We start from the raw sequence: 25,351 nt of genomic DNA on the forward strand, positions 1-25,351 counted from the left end.
ATATAGAATGAGTGGGAATGGGGGGGGGGACAAAATGAATTTCATGCCCAGTGTCTTCAAAAATCTTAGTCAGCCCTGGGAGGGGGGGGGGCCTGAAATAGAAATGTGCCCCATGTTAAATATCAGGATGATCGGGCTCTGCTCCTTATGAGATAATTTCATCATTTATCTAAAGTTTGCTGATGTTCCCAAATAATACAAATACAAATGTGACTACCAGCAACAGGCTCTGGGCCCAGATAGGCTGGTCCTAGTCAGTTTATATGTCCCCAATGGAGATCAATGACCCTCTTAAAGATATCTACTCCTTGTCGTTATACTGCCTCTTCCGGTAAACTGTTCCAAGTGCCCACGCAACTCTACTAAAGTATTAATTTTCCCTAATTTCCAGGTTATAGTCTGAGACATGAATAGCTTAAAACAATGAACCCTCGTCCTACTTTCCGTACAAAAATGTAGCCCGTTAACTTCTTTCATTCCGATAAATTTAACCAACTGAATCATGTCCTCTCTGACACCCCTTTGCTCCAGGCTGTACATATGTTTTTGAATTTCCGATTTTGCATAAATTTTACTGAAACATCACAAATACATAGTATTAAAAAAGTTTAGAAATATTTTCAATTTTTTTTTTTTTTTTTTTTTGAAAATTCACATTGCTTTTTGTTCTCACTTGATTTGACTCCTTTGATTTACCCCCCCCCCCTCCGCCTTCCTCTGCAGCACCACCGTCGACCGGCCCCTCCCGATGCTTCTCCTCTAGCAGAAATCGTCTCCTGGTTGCGTCCATACCCTACATACACACACTCATGCCTGCACACAGACACAAAAACACACGCGTCTACACACACACACTCATGCCTGCACACAGACACAAAAACACACGCGTCTACACACACACACTCACCACTACCACACACACACACACACACTCGTTATTGCGACAAACACTATTTGAATTCAAGATGTTAAAATTCAAATTAATTTTTCTTTTTTAATTATTTCTTGGGCCTATCAAGAGGAGTATTTTTCGCAGTAGTCATGAGTCAGCCAGCGTAGACGATTTAAATCGTCTACGCTGGCTGACTCATGCATTTTAATTTAGAAGCTGGCTGCTTCTAAATTAAAATGTAAAAGAAAAAGTGGGTCTGATTTTCGTCACCATGGTTAAAAACAATGGAACCCATATAGGAGGGCAAGTGGGAACGCAAGCCCCCCCCCCCCCAGAAAAGAGAACTTCCTTGCTTTTAGTGCTAGTTATTTTCGTTAATACCAAGTATTTAAGGTTTTCTTAGTCTTCCATTTATTTATTTATTTATTCATTTTATATTATTGCACAGCAAAAGTTAACGAATGAGCATAAAAACTTTCTCCATATTTCATAGTCATTTTTAATACTTTGTTTTGAAATTGGATGATGAATAAGTAATTATTTTAATTTTTTTCCCCTTCCCAGAAAACAAACTTTCAAATATTTTGACCACTTGTGTAACCAGCCAGTAGATGGCAGCAGATACCGTAATTTTCAGATTTTTTTTCATTAACTGCTGTGTTTGGATTATGACGGCACAGGTTAAGAGACTTGGCTGATTTTAACCACTCAAAGAATGTTGATAAATATTGAAAAAAAAAATCATAAAAAAATGTTTTTATGGGAAACGTTTTAGTTTTTCCAGCTTGACGAAAATTTACTGCATTTTTGTTTTCTCACTCATCTGTTTTGTGTACACTGCTCATCATGGGGAAACGGGACACTCGTTATGTATGTTTTGTGTTTTTGTTATAAGTTATTTCCTCCACATCTAATTTTTTAAAATAATTTTTCTTGAAGTTTCAAGCGAAAATATTAATATTACATTAGAGATTTTGTTGTGAACTAGTTTCAAAATTTGAAGTTCTTGTTATCCTTTTTGGATATCGCTGGATCATTGGGGTTTTAAAAATAAACGTATCGAATCATGGTAAAAGTGACCTTTCTTTGGGAGGGAGGGGGATTTTATATTTAAAAACGTGACCATTTAAGGAGTGCGTTGTTTACTACCTTAAGAAGCTTCTTGACACCTTTGCATTTTTTATTTTACTTGACCAGATTCAATTTAGAAATCACTAGGATTCCAGGGATACATTTTCTATGCATCACAAAATGAAAAGTCTTAGTTCCATTTGTTTTAAATCAAAGATAATTTGAAATTTTTTCATTAAGTTTTCTATGTATGCAGGATACAGTAGAACAAAATAAATATTATATCTCCAAAAAATTCTGTTGCATGCACATAAGGAAAATGACATTTGATGACAAATTGAACTACAAAAAAAAAAAAAAAAAAAAAGCAGGAGGTTTGAAGGGAAACCCGAGCACTATCTTCAACTACATTTTCCATTCTTGCAATGCCTATCATGATTTTTTGCATTGACTGGATCAAAGTTCCATCAGCCTTAATAAGTGTTGCCAAGTTTTTTCCACCCACGAAAAAACTGTGCCCCAGACAAAATATCATTTTGTCCACCTTTTTTCAAAATGGTAAAACTTCTAATTTAACTCCTCAATAGCTGATCCTGTTCACGATGAATGAAAACGTCCAATGAGGTTTGAAGATTTAAGGTTTGGTTTCTATGTTAGGAAATAAGATGCTAGATTAAAATTCTCGATCTTGATCATAAAATACCCTAGCGTTTGCTTATTTCTGACAATGACTTAAGTGAGCATGCAATGTTTTATCTGATGAGTACAAATTTTTTTATCTAATGATTAACACTTAAAAAGCTAAAAGCTTTTATGTTACATAGCAGGGGTGCCCACCTGGGGGGAGGGGGGGTGTTTTGAGAGGGTATTTTCCACTTTTTTTGGAGAAGGCTCTTGTTTCTGGAGAGGTCTTTGTAATATTTAGCCAGAGGGGGGTGGGCTTGCTCTTAAGGGTGGGTGAGCATCCCTGTACATAGGGAAACTGTTATAATGTTGTCCAAGCTCCCCTTTATATAATATTCATGACTCTAAATAGCCGAGTGCCATTATAGACAATCATTTCTGTCAAATAATAAAATCAAAATTGTATGCAAACATAAATTGTTCTACAATGATGATTTTGCATTGCAGTTTTTATTTTTAATAATGATAAAAGTAAATACAGTGAAGCACCGTTTATATGTTTCTCTTTTATGTGTTTTTATCAATTATACGTTTTTAAAATTGGTCCCTGCATAGTCTAATACACATTAAACTATATCTATTATACGTTTTTTCGTTTGTACGCTTTTTTCATACAGTCCTTTCAAAAACTTATAAACGGTGCTTCACTGTATACATAGATTCATGAACTTTCTTACATTTTGATTATTTTTTATTAATAATTTATTTTGATAATTAATGTTAAATAGTTATTCTATGATTGATTTTTTACTGTTTTTTGTTCCCAATTATCGATAAAATAAAAATAATATGTTAGGCAGCGTGTTTTAGTTCAATATGAGAATGGTGGAATTTCGATCCTGGAAACCCCCCCCCCCTCAAAACTCTTGCTTGTTCCACTGGGTGGTAGTGATGTATGTGTATGCAGTATAATATATGATGTCGTGAAAATTTGACTGATTGCAATAAGACTTGCTACTTTAGTGTTAAGCCAGCTTGGAATAACTTTGGGATTTGGGAAGAATTTATATCTAAGGAGAATTTTTTTTTTCCAGACTTAATATTTACATCTGGCTATCACTATAAACAATATCATTAACCAAGTTCAACTGTATTTTTGATTTAATAACAAATGTTCTTATTTTGTAGGCATTTATGAATCCTATAGCAATGGCAAGAGCTCGTGGCCCAGTTTCAAGTGGAGGTCCGTCAATTAGGGATTATCTAAACAGAGAACGTCCTTCATGGTAATTCAACCTCATAAATCTTAACAACTACCCAAAAAACCTTATTCAACAGTATCCTGACCTACTGTGGCTCCCAAAAAAATGAAATTAAATATTTTTTCTCATCATCTCTATGTCAACCTCATATAAATAATAGCCAATGATCGAGTTACCCTCGAGTTTCAACAATGAAATTCCCGCCTTGGCATGATAATTTGATAATATGTTTTGGCAATGTTTAACATGCAGGGGAAGGCTTTATTGTGACAAGGCTGAACTCGATCCGGTAACTTAACTGTTTTACTGGTATGACAGTCATTTTAGGAGAATGAAGAAATGAAAAAATGGTCAACAATGAACGCTACCTAATGAAGTTTAGGGTTAATCCACTGGGGTTAGGGTTGAAATTTCAAATATCAGAATATCACCAAACAGGCAACTGCTTCGTTCAAACGTAGGAGAGTAAAAGCAATTTTCACCAGTCATACCTTGACGGGCGACTTTCTAATCTTTACTAATAATGAAACTGAAAGTTTCTCTGTCTGGATTTCTGTCCAGTCCTCTGTGACGCACATAGCGCCTAGAACGTTCTGCCGATTTTCATGAAATTTGGCACAAAATTAGTCTGTAGCATGGGGGTGTGCACCTCGAAGGGATGTTTCGAAAATTCGATTTTGTTCTTTTTCTATTCCATTTTCAAGAACATTTTCCCGACCAAAATTATCATAAGACGGACGAGTAAATTACCAAGTTATCATAACGTGGAACCGCAACATGGGCAAGCCAATTGGCGAGAAATTCATCATACATTATATGTAAATATACAGGCGAACCAAAACAACTTTTAATTTTCTACTACGGGCAAAGCCATGCGGGTGCCCCTAGTTCTAAATAAAACCCAGTAGTTTTCTTTTTTTTTTTTTAATATTGTCTGAGTTTCTTTTTGAAATGGGTCAAAAAGAGAAAGAACACGCCATAAAAGTCTTTGTACATTCAAATTTTTTGAATACATTTATGATTAAAATTATCATATATTGTTTTGTTTTTTTTACTATTTTTGCATTGTGTCGACACTTAAAAATCATTTTTTTTTGTTTATTTAGTCTGTAATATTCTGTTTATTATTTAAAAATGGCTGGCATTCCTAAAAAAACAACTAACACCAATCAAAATTTGATTTTTTTCCCTCAGATTAGTGGTAAATTGGTTCAAAATAGCACAAAATTAGTTGCTTTTTACCTTTTTAAGCGTAGTATGTGACAGAATGCTTTAAAGAAAAAAGATTAAAACCAAGGTAAGAATGGGTAAACCAGCAAAGTTAACAAAACGTCGTCATAGATTTACAATTAGAAAATTTATGAACACATTTAAGTGCTGTAAAAGTTTCTCCTGAGTTTAATAAAAAAATTTGCGTTTTAATTTACTTTGAAACTGTGTCAAGTTCTCAGAGGAGCTAGATTAAATGGGAGCTTTTCCTGCAGAAAAGTTTTCATTTGCAGGAAACTTTCCATGGCAATATGAATGATAAATAAGCCTGAAACATTCTGGAATAATGTTTTATTTGCATACAGAAAGAAATTCAACATTTTTTGTTCCAATGTTGTATAATTATGAAGAGAAGAAAAAATGAGGAATTTAATCTTAAGAAATTAGATAGGTCTGTTAATCAGGGAGGTGAAGGTGTTCTTGTGTTTGAGGGTGCATATCAGCATCAGGACTTGGCAATTTGGAATTTATCGTTAAAATAATGAACTGTGTTGTTATTTTAAAAGATAATTTTAGACTATTAGTCTAAAATTTGGTTATTCGAAACAACGTTGTTTTTTAATCAAGATAACATTAAGAAGCACGTGACTTTTGACGTTTGTGTATGGTGCCTCAAAAATTGTCCTCGAGTTTTGAAAATATCTCCTCAATTGCCAGGTTTAAACCTAGTGCAACATATTTGCAGATAGCTGGAGGTTAGATTACGAAAATATGACATCGAAACAAAAAGTGAACAAAAAACAGTGAAAGGCTTGAAGTGTGGTTGAACACTCTCTTAGAAATTAGAAAAGAAAAAAAAAACAATGAAATCTATTCGAAGACATTCAAAAGCTGTTCTGGATGTTGCATGATATTCTACTAAATATTGTCTTAATAGACAATTAGGTAGATTATTTAGTAATATGTAGATATTTTAAAAAGCGTACAAAGCCTTTTGTGAGAAAAAGTTTCAAGTTTCTAAGTCTTTTTGATAATTGATTCCTTGAAAATCAAGTATTATTTTATTTACACTTTTCATGTAGTTTTGTTAAAATAGATCTTAGATCTTATAATTAAATACCTGTTCCGAAACATTAAAACATTTCATTGAAAATAGTAAGTGCACAAACACTTTTAAGATCCACTGTTGGTGTCACCTGATATGCTACTGCGTTATGATGTTATTTGTCAAGTCTGATTTGGTATTAAACAAGTTACAAGGGTCATTTTTAAAGTAAAAAGTAAAGTGATATAAATACAAATGTGACAACTAGCAACAGGCTTTGGGGCTAGCAAGGCTTTTCCTAGCATATTTTGGCAATTTTCTGCCGAGGCGGTTAAAACCACTGGTAGAAACCAGTTAAAACCGGCATGGCAAAATTCACTTTCTGCCACATTTGCGGCAGAAACTGGCAAAAACTCACAAAATCAAAAAAAAATTAAATTATTAACATGCAATAGGAAGTGCATGGAAAAAATAATTATTAACCAAAGCACAATTTAATTATGATATAACCACAATTTAAAATCAAATGTTACATTGTTTGGACCCTGCAGTTGCTTCTTAGAAAAGGTGGTTTCTAAAATCTGATCAGTTTCTCAATCTAATATGTACGAATGAGAAACTTTAGAATATTCCTGTAACAGAAGAGCTAGCAGGCAATACATGAAGGAACAAGCAATGTTCGTGAAACTTTCATCTATTGCATTTTTTTTTTTTTTTTTGTATTTCTATTGTATTGCAAAGCTGTGACATTGGGTAAAAAATCTATGTTAATATTGGCAAGTAAAATTCTGGCACTTTCTTCTTGAAGCACATGATAATTTCGATCACAAACAACTTAGATGAAGCCTGTAAGTGAGCAAATTAAAATCTGAAATGCCTTTTAATTTTGTATGTCGCTACTCTTTCCAAAACACCTATATGATTTTTCGTCCTTTGTTAGATTAATCCAAACATTATGAGTATCTGCAATTGAAAAATTCCCTTCTCGAACTAAATCAAGGGCATTAGCATGGGATTTTATTTTTTAAAATGATGAAATGAAGTCCAATTTTTTAGTTTACTTAAACGAATATCATTTAGCAATCACTTAAGTAATTAAAGATGCTTTTAAGTTTTTGCCAGTTTTTGCTGGTTTTTACCGGTTATAACCAGTTTCTGCCACTGGAACGGCAAAAACTAGTTTCTGCCGCCAGAAAGCCAACCCTGTTTCCTAGTCATTATATTAGTCCACAATGTAGAATTGAAGATCAATGGCCTTCTTCAAGCTATCCACCCCCTTGCTCATTATCGCCTCTTCCAGTAAGCTGTTCCAAGTGCCCACAGCACTAGCCCAGCCAGAAAAACCTTCTGGAAAGGATTTTATGATCAAAAAATCTTCTGGAGGGATTTTTTTATAAAAAAAACTTCTCAAGAGGGTTTTTTGGTCAAAACAGTCCTTTCATATGTTTAAATTACTGTATTAGAATACACATTTATGCTAATACCAAGGTCTCTGGGGGGTGTTTTAACCCCCCACCCCACCCCTTTGCTGCGCCACTGGCCCACAGCCCTACTAATGTAGTAATTTTTCCTAATTTACAAGTTATCCTGAGATTTGATCCCTTGTCCTGCTTTCCGGGCAAAAATTTAACCCATTAACATCTTTTATTTTGGTAAATTTAAATTTTTGTAAAGGAAAAAGTACAGCAAGAAAGTTCCGATTTCTAGGGAGGGGGGGGGGGCTTGAGCCCCCACTTGCCCCTCTATATGGGCGCCTATGATAAATCATACCCCCTCTGATTTTTCTTTAATCCAGGCTATGCATATTTAGCCTATTATTGTAATCTAAATCTGAAAGTCCCCTTAGTAGTCTAGTAGCCCTTCTTTGATCACTTTCCAACAAAGAAATAGCTTTCTTGAGATAAGGAGACCAAAACTGAACAGCATGTACTCCAAATGAGATCTTCTCAAACTTTGATTACCGATTTGTCTGTGTGTTTTTTTTTTCTTTTTAAGAAATTAAATACTAATTGCATTATATGTCTTTGTTTTCAACATTTCTGCTGTGAGCAGGTAAATGGCAGTATGTGCAGAAATTAGTTTTCTTCATGTTTGAAGAGATATGTTTTAGATACAATATTAACAGTAGAGAAATATTTGAATTAGAGGTTTTTAAGCGGAAACCAAATAAGCAAGGTTGTTCCATAAAGCAAACGTACAATGATTGACATAAATGAAAAAAAATGAAAAACTTACAGTTACTGCCTTTTACCTGCATATGACAGATTCGTTCTTGGTAGTTTTAGATATGTTGTTAAAACACTATTTAAAATCCTTTCACTGTGCTTTTTGTCGATTTTTCTAGGGAGGAAGTCAAAGAAATCTTAAAAAAGAAAAAGCAAGGCTCTACAACACTTGCTGCATGGGAAGAACGAATGAATGAAGTAAACTTTTACTATTCAATGCGGTTAAATTAATATGTACAGATTATTTTATATTTCGTAGAAAACATTTCTAATAACAAAAATATTTAAAAGGTCCAGTTTTTTCTTTTTTTAAAATTACAATTTAAAGACCATAATTTTGATTACTATTACTATTTAATTTACACAAAGATAAAAGTTTCGATGCTGATTTTTTTTAATGAAGTATTTTCAAAATTCCTTTTGTTTTTGTTGTTTCTTTTAAACCTTATTCTCTATTTAACTATTTATATTAAACAAAGTCAGTCTCTTTGCCATAAAAAATTGATCTTTTATATTAACATGAAATATTTTATGAGGCTTGAATTTTTGCTATTACAAAGGGCTTTCAAAAACCTCAGAAATGAAAGTCATGAAAATAGTGCTTTTATGGTGTTAATTGCTTTAATTGTTTTTTTTTTTGTCATGGTACAAATTCAAATTATTGATTTTCTTAGCCTCTTTGAAAATAAATTTATAAACCATAGCTTAGATATAATTCCGCTTTCATAAAAAACTGGTGTAGATATCAGGGCCCGCTCTAAGCATTCACCATCACTCCAAATGCAATAAAATCATAAATTCGGCCAAAGAAACTCAGATTTGGCAAAAGTCTTGGTACTCAATGTCTTATTCATTGTTATTAATTATTTATCAAACTTAAGGTTGTTCTGCATATTTAAGATATATCATATAAGCACTTGTATTGTATATTTTATTAAATTATTCCTTTGTTATCTAATTGAAGTTTTCTAAAAAAAATTAAAAAACTACAATTAAATTTTATAAGATTTAAGGGGACACTGGACGTTCAAAAGGAAGAAATTTTTGAAATTTTTATTTTTTTGAATTTATTTGAATATGAGGACAATTTTATGAGTTTTGTTTTATTTATTATAGTATAGAGAATGACTTAAAATAAGTTTCAGTGTTGTAAAATCAAAATAATTCCGCAAGGGACTTTTCAAAGTTTTGTTAATTATCGTTAAGGTTACTTACATTTTTTAAAATAATTGGTCTTCTAATTAAAATTTTGTAATGAAATTTTATAATTAAGCTTTTTACCAGTGTTTAAAGTATATGAATAAAATTTTATGCAAATCCATCCATAATTAAAAAATTTTGTTTTCAAGGTCCAGTGTCCCCTTAAGTATTTGGCTAAAACTTTTGGAATTTGGCTGAAACAATTAAAATTTTGCTAATTTGTTGGCCAGCAATTTGAAATCCCTAGCATAAGCCCTGTAGATACTCTTTTTTTAGAGAAAAAAAAATCTTTTTTATAAAAAAAAAAAGTGCAAGTCACAGAAAAAAACTGGTAGAAATCATGAAATTGAAAACTCAAAGTTCAGCAGATATCGTGAAATGTTTTTTTTCCCTTTCAGAAATTCAAAGAAGAGTTAAGATACCACAGAGAAAAAATGTTGGGTGAGAGCTCATCATCTGAGGTAAAAAGATTTTTGTTATACATACAAGTGTAATGTTTATTTATTTGAATGAAATGCGTCAGAAATTGTATTTTGCTAATGCTTGGTATTTGCACATTTTGGACCAGAATGGGGTGGTTCCCTTCAGTCAAAAATACTACTTTTGGTCATTGAAATTGGTAAAATCAGCAAAAAAAAAAAAGACCAAGAAAATAATTTCATTTTCCCAACAGTTATTTTTTTAAAAATGTCCAATTTCAAATAAGGCGTGGTTTTGATGACATCACAAATGATGCATTTTGGCGCATTTTTCTACAACGTTTCCATGTTATAATAATCAACAAGCGAATCAAATATTGTGCTCTACACTTGCTATCAACCATATTGTTGCCAATACACGTGAGTAATATACTCAACTCAGAAAGTTTTTATTTCTATGTACTGTAAGTTAAAAGTTTTCTCTGCTGAAGTTTGTTAACTGAAATTTTTTTTTTAAAGAATTTGCTACGACTTAAACGATAACACCTAAAGCAAGGTGGAGTAACATTTCTTTCGATTGGGACTTCCTCGGACTAGTGAATTTAATTTTATTTAAAAGTGATAAAATCAAAAGTTAATCGATGGGGAAAATGTTCTTGAAAGCATTGTTTCTACTTAAACTATGACGTTTAAAGCAAAGTGGTGTAATGTTATTTTTGATTGGGACTTCCTTGGACTAGTGATCTTTTTTTTTGTTATAAGCAATGTGTTGTGACAAGCAGTGTCATTATAAATGAGCCCCATTTTGTATTTTATTAATTACTGTTTTATGTTTTAATATAATTTTTTTTATCTGCATTCTTTAGAGGAAGAAGCATAAGAAAAGGAAAAAGAAGAGGGTGAGTTATGGTTTTTTTTTCTTATTCATTTTAATGACTTATAACAAAGACTCCCAAACTTTTCCAATTCATGACACCCTTTGAAGTTTTATAATTTTATCATGATACCCTAACCTATATCAATTACATGTAGAGTAGATCTTGATTAAAAAGTAGAATCTTAATTACAAAAAATTTATCATTTCATAATAACAAAAATTATTTTTGATAAACCACAAAATTATCCAATATGTGTATCATATTTTGAAAATGACTTATATTATTATTTTCCTTTATGTTTAGAGCTGTTTATTTTCTGACTGGATTAAACTACAGTCAATTCGCGATAGCTCAAAGCCCGATAACTCGAATATTACTATAACTCTAAGTTTTTATCAAGTCCCAACCTCTTTGTCTTTAATTCCATGCGAATGGAATTATTATGATCAATATCTCGAAGTTAATTTCCTTTAACACGAAGTTTTTTCAAAGATGACTCGAAATTTAGTTCAAAAGAACAAAAAAAAAAAAAAAAAAGAAAAAAAGAAGTGACTATAAGAGAAAAATTAATTCATCTTCACTTGCAATTCCTGCACAATAGACCAATAAAGCAAGAAGAGCATCTGTTGAGACAATGAGCGATAAAGGAGTTATACGTGCGGAAATGAGTTAGTTTGTTTTCTTTCGTTGTACTGTACTGTTTACACTTTGAAATATTGCTGGATTACGAATTTGTTTTTAAGCTGTCAAGTTGTCAAGTCAATTCAACTGATTGTAACTTTATTTAAAGGCTGACCTAAGTTAAGATACATTCCCCTTCATTCTTTAGTTCAATCATTTGCTGATAAGTTCCTGAGAGACAGAGTGAGTTTTCTTTACTATTAAAGATGTCTAAGCAAGTACTCTGTCAATGATATTAAAAGAAAAAGAGAAACTTCTAAAGCGTAGAATCCATGAATCCGAACTTGAAACGAATGAAGATGTGCACCTTTCCTGAAGTAGAATCAGCTCCATTCAAGTTCTTCCAGCAGTATCGAAATCAAAACCATGCTTTTGATTTTTTTCTCTCAATATTTTTGATTAAACTGTACATATTTTGCTTAAAAACGTTTTAGTTCTGTAATTTTCTCTGTTATATGTACATATTAATTAAAATATTCGATGGGTTTAATATTAAAATGTTGAATACCGAAACTAGCGGTAAGTCGAACTTCCGATAAGTTGAATTTTTTCCTCGGCCCCTTTAGATTCGAGTTATTGCAAATTGACTGTATATGTTTAAGAATTTAGTTTAAAAATTGTTAGATAGGTGATAGCTGGCATTTTACTATTCCCCCCCCCCCCCCCGCTATTTAATTTTGCCCTAACATTAGAGTTTACTGTTTTTGAGCTACGAAATTTTTGAAAAATGTCTAAAAATATATTGGTAGTTTGTTAGTGGTTTTCACTTAAGGGGGGGGGGGATATACTTACTCTGTTGTAGATTTCTGAATCTCCCTTTTCTGTTTAATCGGTAAATGCATTATATATATATATATATATATATATACAGTAGAGCGCCGATTATCCGAACTCCAATTAACCGAACTTCCAATTATCCGAACCGTGTTTTTCGCCTTTTAAAAATTTTTTCCGAACTTTATGCGAACGGCACATTTTTCATCCAAAACCTAATTTTTTTTTTCTGTCCCTTCCAACCAAGCTTTCAATTACGTACGTACTCTTTTTTTCACCCTGTTATCTATCTTTTTTCTTTTCTTTCTTGGCATACAAATTTTAATCCGGAAACTGCAAGGTATTTTTGGGGAGTTTTGTTAGTGGGAAGAGAGAACACAAAAGGTTTGAAGAAAGGGGTTGAGAAACCAAGGTCAAAGCACAAAATTCCTATTTGCATTCTTCTCCCCCCACCCTCGCTGTGGACACGTGGGGAAAAACTGGTTTGTGTGACGTATCTACGTTGACAAAGTGAGTTGCTCAGAATCATGTGCTCTGCTTTTTTTAGAGTTTGTTATCGTCGATATCGGTTGCTAGCCGCTGTTAATTCTTGTTGTTAATAGAGTTGTTAGTGGTTGTTACTAAAGGTTTCTTGATAGCGGTTGTTGATTACACCAGCGATCTAGCTCATTTCTTTTTCTGCAACGAAGGTGAAAAGATGTCTGGAAAGCGAAAAAGAGTTGTTCTTTCGCTAGGAGACAAAGGAAAGATATTGAAGAGGCTGAAAAATAATGAAGCCGCTTCAAAATTAGCAGCGGAGTTTGGTTTAGGAAAGTCTACAATATCAGATATAAAAAAGAATGAAGAATCAATTATGAAGTATTTAACGGGACTTGAAAATGAGCAAGGAAGCTTAGATAGAAAATCGATGAAAAAATCCTTTGATGATAAAGTAGATGAAGCTTTGCACATGTGGTTTTTGCAGAAACGCTCATCTGGTCATCCCATTTCTGGACCCTTATTATGTGAGAAGGCACTATTTTTCAACGAAAAGTTGAATAGAGAAAATACTAATACATTTCAAGCAAGCTCTGGGTGGCTTAGAAATTTTAAGCTACGGCATGGTATACGTGAAATCGGATTGCATGGTGAAAAATTATCTGCATCTACAGAGTCTGCTACGAAATTCGTAAATGAATTTATTGAATTTGTAAAATCAGAAAAATACGAAGAAGAATTTATTTACAATGCAGATGAGACCGGCCTGTTTTGGAGATCTTTACCCCGAAAAACATTAGCATCTGGGTTCGAAAAAAGTGCTTCTGGAACTAAATTAAACAAAGAAAGAATCACAGTTCTTAATTGCGCAAATGCAACCGGTAACCATCGAATATCATTGTTCGTGATAGGACATTCAAAGAAGCCTCGATGTTTTAATAATTGGAAAAATCTGCCAGTAATTTACACTTCTCAAAGGAAGGCTTGGATGACATCAGAAGGTTTCATTGATTGGTATGATCACACATTCATTCCTAAAGTTAAGACACATCAAGAAGATATGAAGAAAGAGGGCAGAGTACTCCTACTTCTTGATAATGCACCTTCACATCCGTGTGCAGATACCCTTGAACGGGAAAATGGGAAGTTCCGAGTAAAGTTTTTGCCACCTAATGTTACATCACTGATACAACCCATGGATCAGAGTGTAATAGAGACATTTAAGCGCTTTTATAGAAAGCAAATGTTGAGAAAGATGCTTCTATCAGAAGACACTGAAGAGCCTGATTCCCAGAATGACAAAAACATTAATTTAAAAGATTGTTGCATTATGGCTGCCGATTCCAGGAAGCTTGTAAAATCATCAACGTTAAAAAATGCCTGGAATAAAATTTTAAACAGGGAAAAAATTGATACTGGAGCAGAAGCATCTGATAAGGAAAATGAGGAGTGTAAAACTATAAAAGAGATGGGAAGAATCCTAAATTATGAGGAAAAAGAAATTAATGAGTGGCTAAATTGTGACATGCAAGACCCTGGATATCAGATTTTAAATGACAATGAGATTGTGGCTGAGATTGAAGGCGAAAATGAAGAAAATAAAAATGAAATTGAAAATGAATGCTCTGAAAATGACCCAGGTCCATCACATAGCGAAGCCTTTGAATGCTTGGAAAAAGCTACGAAATGGCTCGAAAGGCAGAAAGACGCTGATCCTATTCAAGCAATGCATTTAAGAAGCATTAGAGATATGGCAGCATTGAAAAGAATGTCTTCTTTGAAGCAAGAAAAAATCAAAAGCTTTTTTACTTAAATTATAATCTTTTTTAAAAAAAGACAAAAAAAAGTTTAAAAAATGAAAAAAAGACAAAAAAAAGTTTAAAAAATGAAAAAAAGACAAAAAAAAAAAAATTTTTTTAAACACGCCAGCACTAACAGTGTTGCCAGTCCTAAGCCTGGATAAAGTGTGAAGGTTTTTGTATAGATAGGGATATCCTTTAAATTGTCTGTCCAATTATCCGAACTTTTGCTTATCCGAACTAGGGTCAGTCCCGACGTGTTCGGATAATCGGCGCTCTACTGTATATATATATATATATATATATATATATATATATATATATATATATGTGTGTGTGTTTTATTAAACACTAAAGTCTATCTATTCCTGCATAAATCTTTTCAGTATCAGTTAGTAACACATTTATTTCTTTTAAGTCTTCAAGCTCATCTTCATCTTCATCTAGGTTACCTGATTCTTCAAATTCTGAGGTAGGTTTAAATCTTACTTATTAATGTTTTTTTTTCTTATGTCTTTCTGTACATCTCATTTGCACAATATTTTCTCTCTCATAATCTATTTCACTTGGAAGTTTTACTTGATGTAAGGTGGAAAAAAAAGCGAGTTTTATTCATGTATTTTATGTGCTTATAATAAAAACCAAAACCCCTTTTCTGGGCCTCAGACTCTGACTCAGGTCTCAGTGTAGCCTTAATTGAAGTCATGAAGACTAACCAGTGTGTTGTATTACATTTGAAAATTGCTTATCTGTGAGCAGAGTCTGTTGTAAAAAATATTGCATTTTTTGTAGCATAACTGTTAAAAAGCCATTTTGTTCAATAGAATGACCTTTGTAGAATATAGAGCTCTTAAAATAATGCATAAATGGCAGTGAATCATCAATGATTAATTAAATAGCTTAAATAAATGTTTTTTTTTTTTTTTTTTGTGAAATTTGATATTTTTGATTTTAAAAAATGTTTAACAAACTGGTGAACTTTATTTTAGAATAAAGTTTACTTTAAAAATTACTTTATTTTCTGTAAAGCACTATTCTTTAATTTAAGAATTTCATTATCATACATTTTCCTTCAGAACTAATCAAGTATCTTATGATATTGACTGAACATGTGATCTTACTAATTTTACCAATTATGTAAAGATACGTACAATTATATAAAATTAATAAAGTTACATAATCAATCACCCTCAATTCTGCAGGTAAAATAATTGATTTTATTCCAAAAGAGAAAACTCAAAACATGCATTTATAGGAAGTAGTGTAGTCTGTTTTGTTGAATGTTTTGAAAATCTTGTCCACCAAGTCCTTTTCTTTTTTTCCTTGGTCAATTGGTTTACTTTGTCTGAATTCTTTTCTAAGCTTTCTTTCAATTTTCAAACATTTTTGGCTAAGCTTTTAAATTCTTCTGTTACATTAAAACATCCAAAATTAAGATGTTGTTTTATGATTATTATGTAAATTGAGGAAAGCTAATGTAAAACAGAAGATTTGCAATCAAAATTGCATGTGCATATTTTGAAATTACATGACATCTTTAAGTGAAAAAATACATTGACATATATAGACAAACTCCAGAAAGGTGCAAATTCTTGCTTCAAAATAGTAGCAACCATAAAAAGCATTTCCCAAGCAGTATTTGTGAGTTTTCAGAATTTAGTCAGTAAAGCCAATATTTTTCTGCAAATTTAGCAAATAATTGATTTAAAATGAAAATAAATAAAAAGAATCAGCATCAGTATTTTTCCCTTTCTTTATAAGCTTTGGAAAATACCAAAAAATAAATAAAGAGTGAGAAATCGCCAATCTTGCGGCTTAATTTTGCCATCCCGGTAAAGTTTCCATTATTTGATAAGATTCATTTCCTGCTATTTTATTAAATGGGGGAAAAAAAATCTGTTCTGTAGCAAAATTAGATTCTTTTTACTCTATTTCCACACTAGTTTTTGAAAGAAAGGAGTAAATATATGCTTAGTATATTGTAAAAATCCTTTTGGAAAAAAAAAGCGAATAATTAAGTAATAGGTAAGTAAATACAGAAAAATAAAATTTTTGAAACTTAGCTAAGATGGAGAAATGTGGCTGACAGGTGCAATTTCTCGTCTCAGGCTCATAGCAACCTTAGAAAATCATTTATCCATTTCTTTTATTATTATTATTTATTTGTCACCACCAACTTTAAAAAATAAATAATAATAATAATAAAAACAAGCATTTAACAGTACTAAATAATACTTACAGTGAAGCACCGTTTATAAGTTTCTCTTTTATACGTTTTTATCAATTATTCCTTTTTTTAAATTAGTCCCTTCAAAGTCTGATACACATTAAGCTATACCTATTATAGTTTTTTTCATTTGTATACTTTTTTCATACAGTCCCTTCAAAAACGTATAAATGGTGCTTCACTGCATTTATATGGAGGTTAAATAAATCAAGTCATATTACATTGTCCCTAGTAGTCTGAATTTGGCTTTAATGGTGTTTCAAGACAGCAAAGAAATAAACAACAACGAAAAAAAAAAACATATCTTTTAATTAGATTTGTCATCCAAAGTTAAAAATATAACATAAAGTCATGCATCTAAAATATTAGAAATAATGCACTTAGGTAGTTATCATTTTATCTGCAGTCGATCATTACCAACCTCACTTTTTTCACTTTTGAGCTGGACAGTAATGACAATTTTGCATATTTCACTTGAAAAGACATAAAATATGGCTACCTTCGTTAAACTTTAACATGTTTCGTACAAAGACTCACTTAATGTAAACGTAAAGTTTAAAATTGCACAAAAATGTTGGAAGTAATTCATTAGGTGTAAGGATGGTAATTACATTTTTTTTTTTTTTCAATTTATACATTTGACATTATTAGGTGTAAAACATGAAAATAACCTTATAAATACACAAAAATTTCCACTCACAAAATTCATATTTTGTTAACAAAATGATGATGGCTGCTATGAAACTGAAAGTTTTTTGAGCTGCCAGTTGCACCTAAGGGTCATGAAAACCTGTTAAAAAAAGTAGATGGTAATGTTGCAAAATGCTGGAGACAAGTTTTAACTATATGCAAGAAACATGATATTGATCTGTGCAATAAAGCAAAAAAGAAACTTGATTTCAAATCTGAAAGGTGGCTACCAAGAAATCTTATTCAGCCAGTGGCGAACGAGGGGCGGGGGGTACCCCCTCATGAGGCATTGGTTTTAACATAAATGCAAATTCTAATAGTATATGCATATGAAAGGGCTGTTTTGATTTTTTTTAACCTTTCAGAAGGTAATTTTGAACAAAAAAAAAAAAAAAAAAAACCCTCCGGATGGTATTTTAGATTAAAACCTTTCCTCCAGGAGTTATTATTAAGCAAAAAACCTCTGCAGGTATTTTAGATCAAAAAGACTATTAAAGGAGGTATCTTTGATCAAAAAACCCAATCCAGAAGGTATTTCTGGCTGCACTAGTGCTTTCAGCAGCTTCTGTTCACCTCCACTGGTTTTCATAACATTTTTTCGACCACACATGCTATCAAACGAACCAATCATACATTATGTTAGTTACTTTGCTAGATATTAATGCATTTAAAATGGAGGGGGTAGAAGTTCATCATGAAAGTGACAGAAATTCGGAAGTGCATACAACATAGCTGCCGCCAACTCTTCCAATTTGTTCGAGAGACTCCCAAATTTTGATTCTTCTGTGGAACTTCTCAATAAGGAAAATATCTCTTGAATTTTCACCAAAACAGCAGGATTCCCTGGAGAGGGATTTTTTAATTATTAAAATTTTGAAAAAAATCCCCACAGTAAAATGGTCTCACTTTGCAGAAGTAATTGTAAGGGATTTCAATATGTCTTAACATTATTGAAATATTTTCCTTCTTTTTAAAACTTTTATTTCCAAAACATTGTGGTAAAAACGTCTTCGATTTTTCCCCCAAACTTCTCAAATGTTTACCTGCTAAACAGAATGTTCATTATCATGTTTAAAGAGAAAACAAACTGGTGCTTGAAGAACATTTTTTTATCTATAAGTTGTTGATTTCAAGTGCTATACCAGGTTAATATTAATGAAATCTCTACTTAAATTTTTAAAACTTGTGTCGGGAATTTTATTCATGTGAAATCTCCTGTATGTTATACATCAGTCTCCTTAATTTTCATCTTTCAGTGTTGGCAGCTATAATATAATCTTGGTTTTACTTAATCTGATAAATTTATTTCTTCATTTTTCTTTGAGGATTCTCATGCTTATGCACACAGGGGATCACCACTGGTTAAGAAGTTTGATAAAAACTATCAAACTTATGTTATTATTTAAAGTATAGTAAAAGAAATGGAAAATTGCCTTGTATTAAAGTAGGGGATTATATACTTGAAAAATTGCTTTCATTTGACAACATTTGAGAAGTATTGATTGAGTAAACACTTTATTTGAAACTTGTTACTGCATAAAAAAAAAAAACCTGTTGTCAATATTTAAAATTTTTTCCCATTCTATAAATACCTGATTGCCTTTTATTTACTCTTCCATGCAAACATTACATGGCCATTGCAATTTATCTGCAAATTGCAATTAGGATGAAGCTGGCTCAAAGCATAAGCACAAGAAATCTAAGAAAAGGAAGCATATCAAGCATGTGGACCATAGAACATCTGATGTAAGTTATATTTTTAGAATATAATTGCTTTGTTTCAGTAGAAGATTAAAGTGGGCAATTATTTTGGCTATCATAACAAGTTATTTACATTGATGGCAGTTTAAAAACTAAAGCTAAAAATGGTAAAATTGCAAGTATTATATTACTTCCTTTTACAAAAAAGGAAGTATTGTATTCGCAAAAAAAATTTCACTCAAAAATCGGCCTTAATTTACATTTTGCTCACCCCCCGAAGTTTTTCTTGTGACGTCCGTATGTATGTTGTTTGTCCGTATGTAATTTGTCAAACACTTGGCGATAAGCTTTTAATAATTTGGCGATTTTTTTTTTAATTTTTAAGTCTGGTTTTCATTTGGCCAATGTTGGTGATATTTAAACAGTTTCACCACTGACTTACATTAAGATTGCCAGTAATGGGGAAATAAATCTGTGTAAAACGTTTCTTTGCTTCGGTTTGCAAGAAACTAGAGGTGAAAATATTTAGTGTTTCCTTGCTTACTCCAAGGCACTATTTTCATTAAATTGGCGTAAAAGGAAGTCATATGATGCACACATCAGCTCATTTTTTATGCCATTTTAGCTACTTGATTACACTAGGTATACTGCAATTCAAAATTATTACAGGAACCCTCGTTTATCCGAACTAACTGGCAATCCGAATAAACGAAAATCTTGGTAATGAGTAAAACAAATTCATATATGAGCTGACTTTTTTACTACAACAAAAAACAATGTTCTGTACCAAAAGAAAAAAGGATTGTTTTCCACAAACACTTTTATCATTTATAATGCAGCTGCAGTGGTGTCAAATTGATGCTCCAAGTATGCCATGGTGTTTGTTATATTACTATAGGGTCATTCTGCAGTGTTTGGCTGTGAAATGTCCCATATATGTAACCCTCAACACCGAAATATTTATGTTTGTTTTTTTAAAATAAAAATAAGTCTTAAAAAATGGAAAACTTTGGTATTTGTATTACGGTGAAAAAATGATATTTTGAGATTTAATGTTCCACAAGAGACATTTCACAGCCAAAATAATGTGGAATGACTCTATAATTAATTGCACAATCTGTACAGGAGTTATACATACCCAAAATGAAAAGTGAATGTTTGGTGTACTTATAGTTGTATATGAATTTGTTGAAAGGATATCCCACTTAAAAAGTCTCTTTTACTAAGTCTCAAAGTGTGACCTTGATAACAAGGTCCGACTGTATACCTATATATGCATGTATTAATAAGTGAAACTCTAACCACCATCAAAAATATGCTTTGCACCACTGGCGCGAAGTGGTGCTATATAGTCAAACATGTGCCGGAAAAAGGCCATATAAAGGCCCTATTTTTTAATCTATTGGAAGAGTGGAAACCTTGCTGCATATAATGTATGCTGCATTGCCAAGATTGGAGCCAAAACTTTCATTTCAGCGTGTACAGGGCCAGATTTAGGGGAGGACAGGCAGGGCTACTGCCCCGAAGCCTCCACAATAAAATTTTTGCAAAATATCCTAACTTTCACGGGCCAGAAATATCAGGCTTCACTCACTCTCTCTACGTTTTATCTTTCTCAATTGACATAACACAGTGGGAAATTTCATTACAAAAAGCAGAGCTGGCTTTCTGATTGTCCTTTGGCAATGGGTTAAATATTTATTTCAGTTCTCGCTCAACAGTAGGTTAAAATAAATATTAATCATTTGGGAGATGTAACCATCCAATGTTTAAATTAATTAATTAACAAAAACGTTTCCGATTCGATCCATCGCGCTTCGAAACCATGCTTGCTACAACTTAATTTCACAAAAAATTTGATCAAAATCGGTCTAGCCGTTTAAAAGCCTTATGGTGATGAACGTACGCAGATTTTTATATATTAAGATTTATATGTGTAAATGTATGTGTATATAATGTAATATGTATAATACAAGTTTAAATTTCAAGTTATATGTAAACTTATATTAAAAACTTAGCGTATCTATCTGTGTCAAGGACGAGGTGATAGCCGAATCCGGCTAGTATTTAGATTTGTAGTTAGATTTTTTTGTCGGGATTCTGGCTTGTCGAGATTTTGACTATGTCGGGATTCTGGCTTATCGGGAATTGGACCATGTCAGGATTCTGGACATTCGGCGCTTTCGGCCCTGACGTGATATCGGGCAGTTGGGATACCGTCTGTCAGAATTTCAACCCAGACAATGCATAACCACCATAGTTTATTGAATAGCATATGTTTTACCCAGGTCTAGTTAGTTCGGATTGTTGATATCTTACTATATATTTTTTGCATCCAAAAATTATATTTTCGTAAAAAATATTTCCCTAAAGTCATGGCGATATCAAGTGTTTTGATTTTTAAAATTGTTCATTTTATTCTTAAGGTTTGTATGGTATTTCAAATAATTTCACTTTCAGAAAGGTAAATTTGTTTTGAGAAGGAAATTTCTTAGCAAAACAGCATAGAACTGAAAATTGTAACATGTCTCAACTACTTTTTTAAGTGGCATGTGTACACTGATTGTCATTCTGTAATTTTTTTTTTCAATAAATATTTTGTTTTATGTTGATGATTTTTTTCTCTCCATAGAGTGAATCTGGCAGTCATGTAAAGAAGAAAAAGAAGCACGTGAAGGATAAATAGTGCATTATCATGTTCTGACAATATATTATATCACTATCATGTATAGAGAATGTGTTTGATTTGTACAAAAATAAAGCTTTAGAAAACTTTATGCCACACTTATATCCAATAGGAAAGACCTTATTGAGAATTCTTATATCAAAAAATTGTTTTCAAGTGTTAGAGAAACTTGTTTGGATGTATTGAGGTTGAATAATAAGTGTATGAATTCCTTTTTTTAAAAACTATTTTGTGCACTTCCTTGTGCAATTTGTATAAAAGTTATATTTATGACAATCAATTCTGTTTGTGATCATATATTATCTTAGTTATGTACTAAAATGCTTGCTATATTGCATTCTTTAATAATAATTTGAAAATAAAAATAAAACATTATGAAGAAATTAAAAAGTTGAATAAAAAGTTACCATAAAAAATCCTTTCAATGTCAATAATTTTTGTCTATAAAATTTTCTTTAGAAGGAAATTTCCTTATTTTGCAGCTCCCGACACAATAAGGAAGGTGCTCGCCTCAAAGCAACAAAGATATCCTACTGTTGCTCTGAAGCGACGATATATGCAAGTCAGCAGTGTAGTATATTCAAAAATGTATGTTATAGTTTAACTACAAATAAAAATGTTTCCATTTTAAAGTCATCTGCCATCTCTCTGTGGTCTAGCTTTAACAATTTTATTGTTAAATGAGAGAGCTTAGGGATTGAAAATATGTTTCTATTGCCATTTTGTACTTGTTAACAAATACCTAGCTGCCAACTAAATAATCTTACAATGTATGCAGTGGCTATTTCTATTCTTTTTTGACCATTATAAAGAAAATTATTAAAATTTAAAGTATTATACCATTTTTAAATCTTTACCTTTACTTGATCTGTGCTTTTATAAGCAAAAAGTAAAAAAAAATTAAAAATAAGTAAATAAATAAACTTTTATTTCTTTGAACTTAAACTTTTAAAAGTTGATGACTTTGCGGCTTTCAAAAATTGTCAATCAACACACAACTTGTTTGAAACAATAGTTTTTCTGTAAGTTCCTACAGATTAAAATCTGCACTGTTGAAACAAAATAAAAGTTTTGCAGTAATCTGTGAAATGTAGGAAATTCCACACAAATAGCCTTTTATTTAATTTTTTAATGTAGAATCATGCTGTTATCTCCATGCTGTTATCCGATAAAAAAAAGCGCGCAGTTCTCGTACAAATTGGCCTTATGACCGTACAAAACATCCGAAAATCTTACAATGTACGGCTAAATCGTACAAGTTGGAAACTATGCAAATAAAACAGTCATTTGCAAATTATAAAACTAGCTGTGATTACCTTTCCTTTTCTGTGATTTCCCATGCTGACTAGAAAAAAATTAATGTATGGAAAATTATCTTCAATCCCGCAAGGTTTAATTTTAACCTAGAAGAGGCAGTCGAGGTGGGGGCTATTTTTAATTTAACATCAACGTAATGTCCTTGCCTAACATTCAATCAGGACTACTTGTTATTTTGCAGCAGCCATTTCATCAAATATCATTAAACTAAGATTACTTTGCAATCTTATACACTGCTCAAAAAGCAATGAATTATCAATTAAATATCTTGCTATCAGATGCCACTTTCAACTATCACACCTGACCAGGGTGATTGTTTTTAGAACCGTTACTTTGATCTTCTAGCTTTGTAATAAATAATGAGTGACAATTTTCAGGTGAAAAAAATTCATGACACAATCTGGGTTTTCAAGGAAAATTGCAAAATCCTCAGAATTTTATATTTGGATTTTTAAAATCCCCGTAGCATGAATGTGCATCAATTGATTGTAGAAACAATGCAGATTTCAATGTTTTGTATTTGCATTATGTAAACAATTACACTCAAATATATTTTCAAACTACATAGGGTTGCAAAAATCCTCAAGCCAGAAAGTTAAAAAAAAGTCCCTAATTTTGATTTTTATTAAAAAGGTCTAAATATAAACAAACACTGAAGAATGGATATTTAAGAAACAAAATTCAAATTATCTCACTTAATTCAAAATTAATTTTTATTATTAGGCAATTAAGGAGTTGTTTTTCTCCAATGATTCTACATTATAAATTAAATAAAAGGCTATTTGTGTGGAATTTCCTACATTTCACAGATTACTGCAAAACTTTTGTTTCAACAAAAATTTATTTTTAAGAAACGGAAAAGGATCTAGAAAAGCAATGTCTAGGAGGTTAAAAACTTAATCAACAGTGCAGACCTTTCAATGCAAGACATTTAACATAAAATGAAAAAAAAAAAAGTTCATGAAGAGGTTTTTTCCAGAGCAACATGTACTGTATATTGTTTCACTTTGTTTACAGGCAGCTTTTTCTTTCTTCTCTGCTAATACTACTATTCCATATATATATACAGGTGGTGCCAACTTTTTTTTTTTTGGGGGGGGGGGGGGCACGACGCAGACTAAGACATTGACATTTTTAAAGGTGTTTTTCATTTTTGGGGGATCATTGCAATATCTAGGGGGGGGGCACCCCTGTGTATATATATATACAGTCTAACCTCGTTATCACGACACCTTTGGGACTGTCAACAAAGTGTCGTCATAGCCGGAGCGACGTTATAACCGGAATAGTTTAAAAATTCATAAATTAAACATTAGATAACAGCAAAATTAGATTTATTGAAGAAATTAATAGCGTTTATATATATGTTTTTGTAATTAGATTAAACTAATGCAAATTTGAGTTATTGGTAGATATAACAAAAATTTAAAAAAAAAAACTTAACTTTTCCCCCTCACCCCTCAATTTTCAAATACTTTCCAATAAGTGTTTTACTAAACTTTTGAATTACATTTTTAACACTCCTCTTTTCCACAAAATTATCAGTAAGAAAAAAAAACAATTCAAGACTTTTCACTTTTGTCCGCAATTTGATTAGATTTTTGACGGCTAAGCCTCACCTTTCGAATGTGAAAAAACCCTTTGTAATTCTTGTATCCACTTTGGAGTTGTGTGTCCCTTTTTAATCTAATGAAGAGCTCTTATCTCTTTTTTTCTCATGGGAGAAGCTTGCAGTGACCACCGACAGCTTCAGGTAGCTATGGTCTTTCTTTCTTCTTTTGTTTCCCTCGTCCAGTATTACAATCCACCTGCTTTGAATTCCTTTCTATTGTCCTTCATCTTGTCAAACATCTGAAACCCGTACTTTTCAGAATTTTTCTACTCGCCCCGTCCGCCATTCTTAAAGTGTTGTCATGCCTGGTCAAATCTCTTGGCAGAGTCCGAAGGTCTTACAACAAACATTTCCAGGTGTTTTCATTATTTTACTGAAAAATTTTTCAGTTGAAAAGAAATATTTGATCCAGTCTGCGTAGCTCGAAGTGTCGTCGTAACCGGAGTTGCACTAAAAAAAACTGTCGTAAAATCCGGAGCCACTTAATATTAAAATAATATGGCATAAGTTCGGGACTTTGAAAAAGTGACGTGACATCCGGAGTGTCGTGAAATCCGGGTGT

At 32.0% G+C, this 25,351-nt stretch overlaps 1 protein-coding gene across 1 annotated transcript; it reads left to right on the plus strand.

Moving 5' to 3' along the window:
- Positions 1-1,621: 1,621 nt before the first annotated feature.
- LOC129220201 (protein FAM133-like) lies at positions 1,622-22,496 on the plus strand. The gene is made up of 8 exons (XM_054854566.1): positions 1,622-1,762; positions 3,776-3,873; positions 8,448-8,526; positions 9,927-9,989; positions 10,814-10,846; positions 14,975-15,028; positions 19,139-19,219; positions 21,807-22,496. The coding sequence occupies exons 1-8, from the start codon at positions 1,739-1,741 to the stop codon at positions 21,858-21,860; spliced, it is 486 nt and encodes a 161-aa protein (XP_054710541.1). The 5' UTR covers positions 1,622-1,738; the 3' UTR covers positions 21,861-22,496.
- Positions 22,497-25,351: the final 2,855 nt, after the last annotated feature.

This window comes from Uloborus diversus, chromosome 4 (genome assembly GCF_026930045.1).
Source record: "Uloborus diversus isolate 005 chromosome 4, Udiv.v.3.1, whole genome shotgun sequence".
Lineage (NCBI taxonomy): Eukaryota > Metazoa > Arthropoda > Arachnida > Araneae > Uloboridae > Uloborus > Uloborus diversus.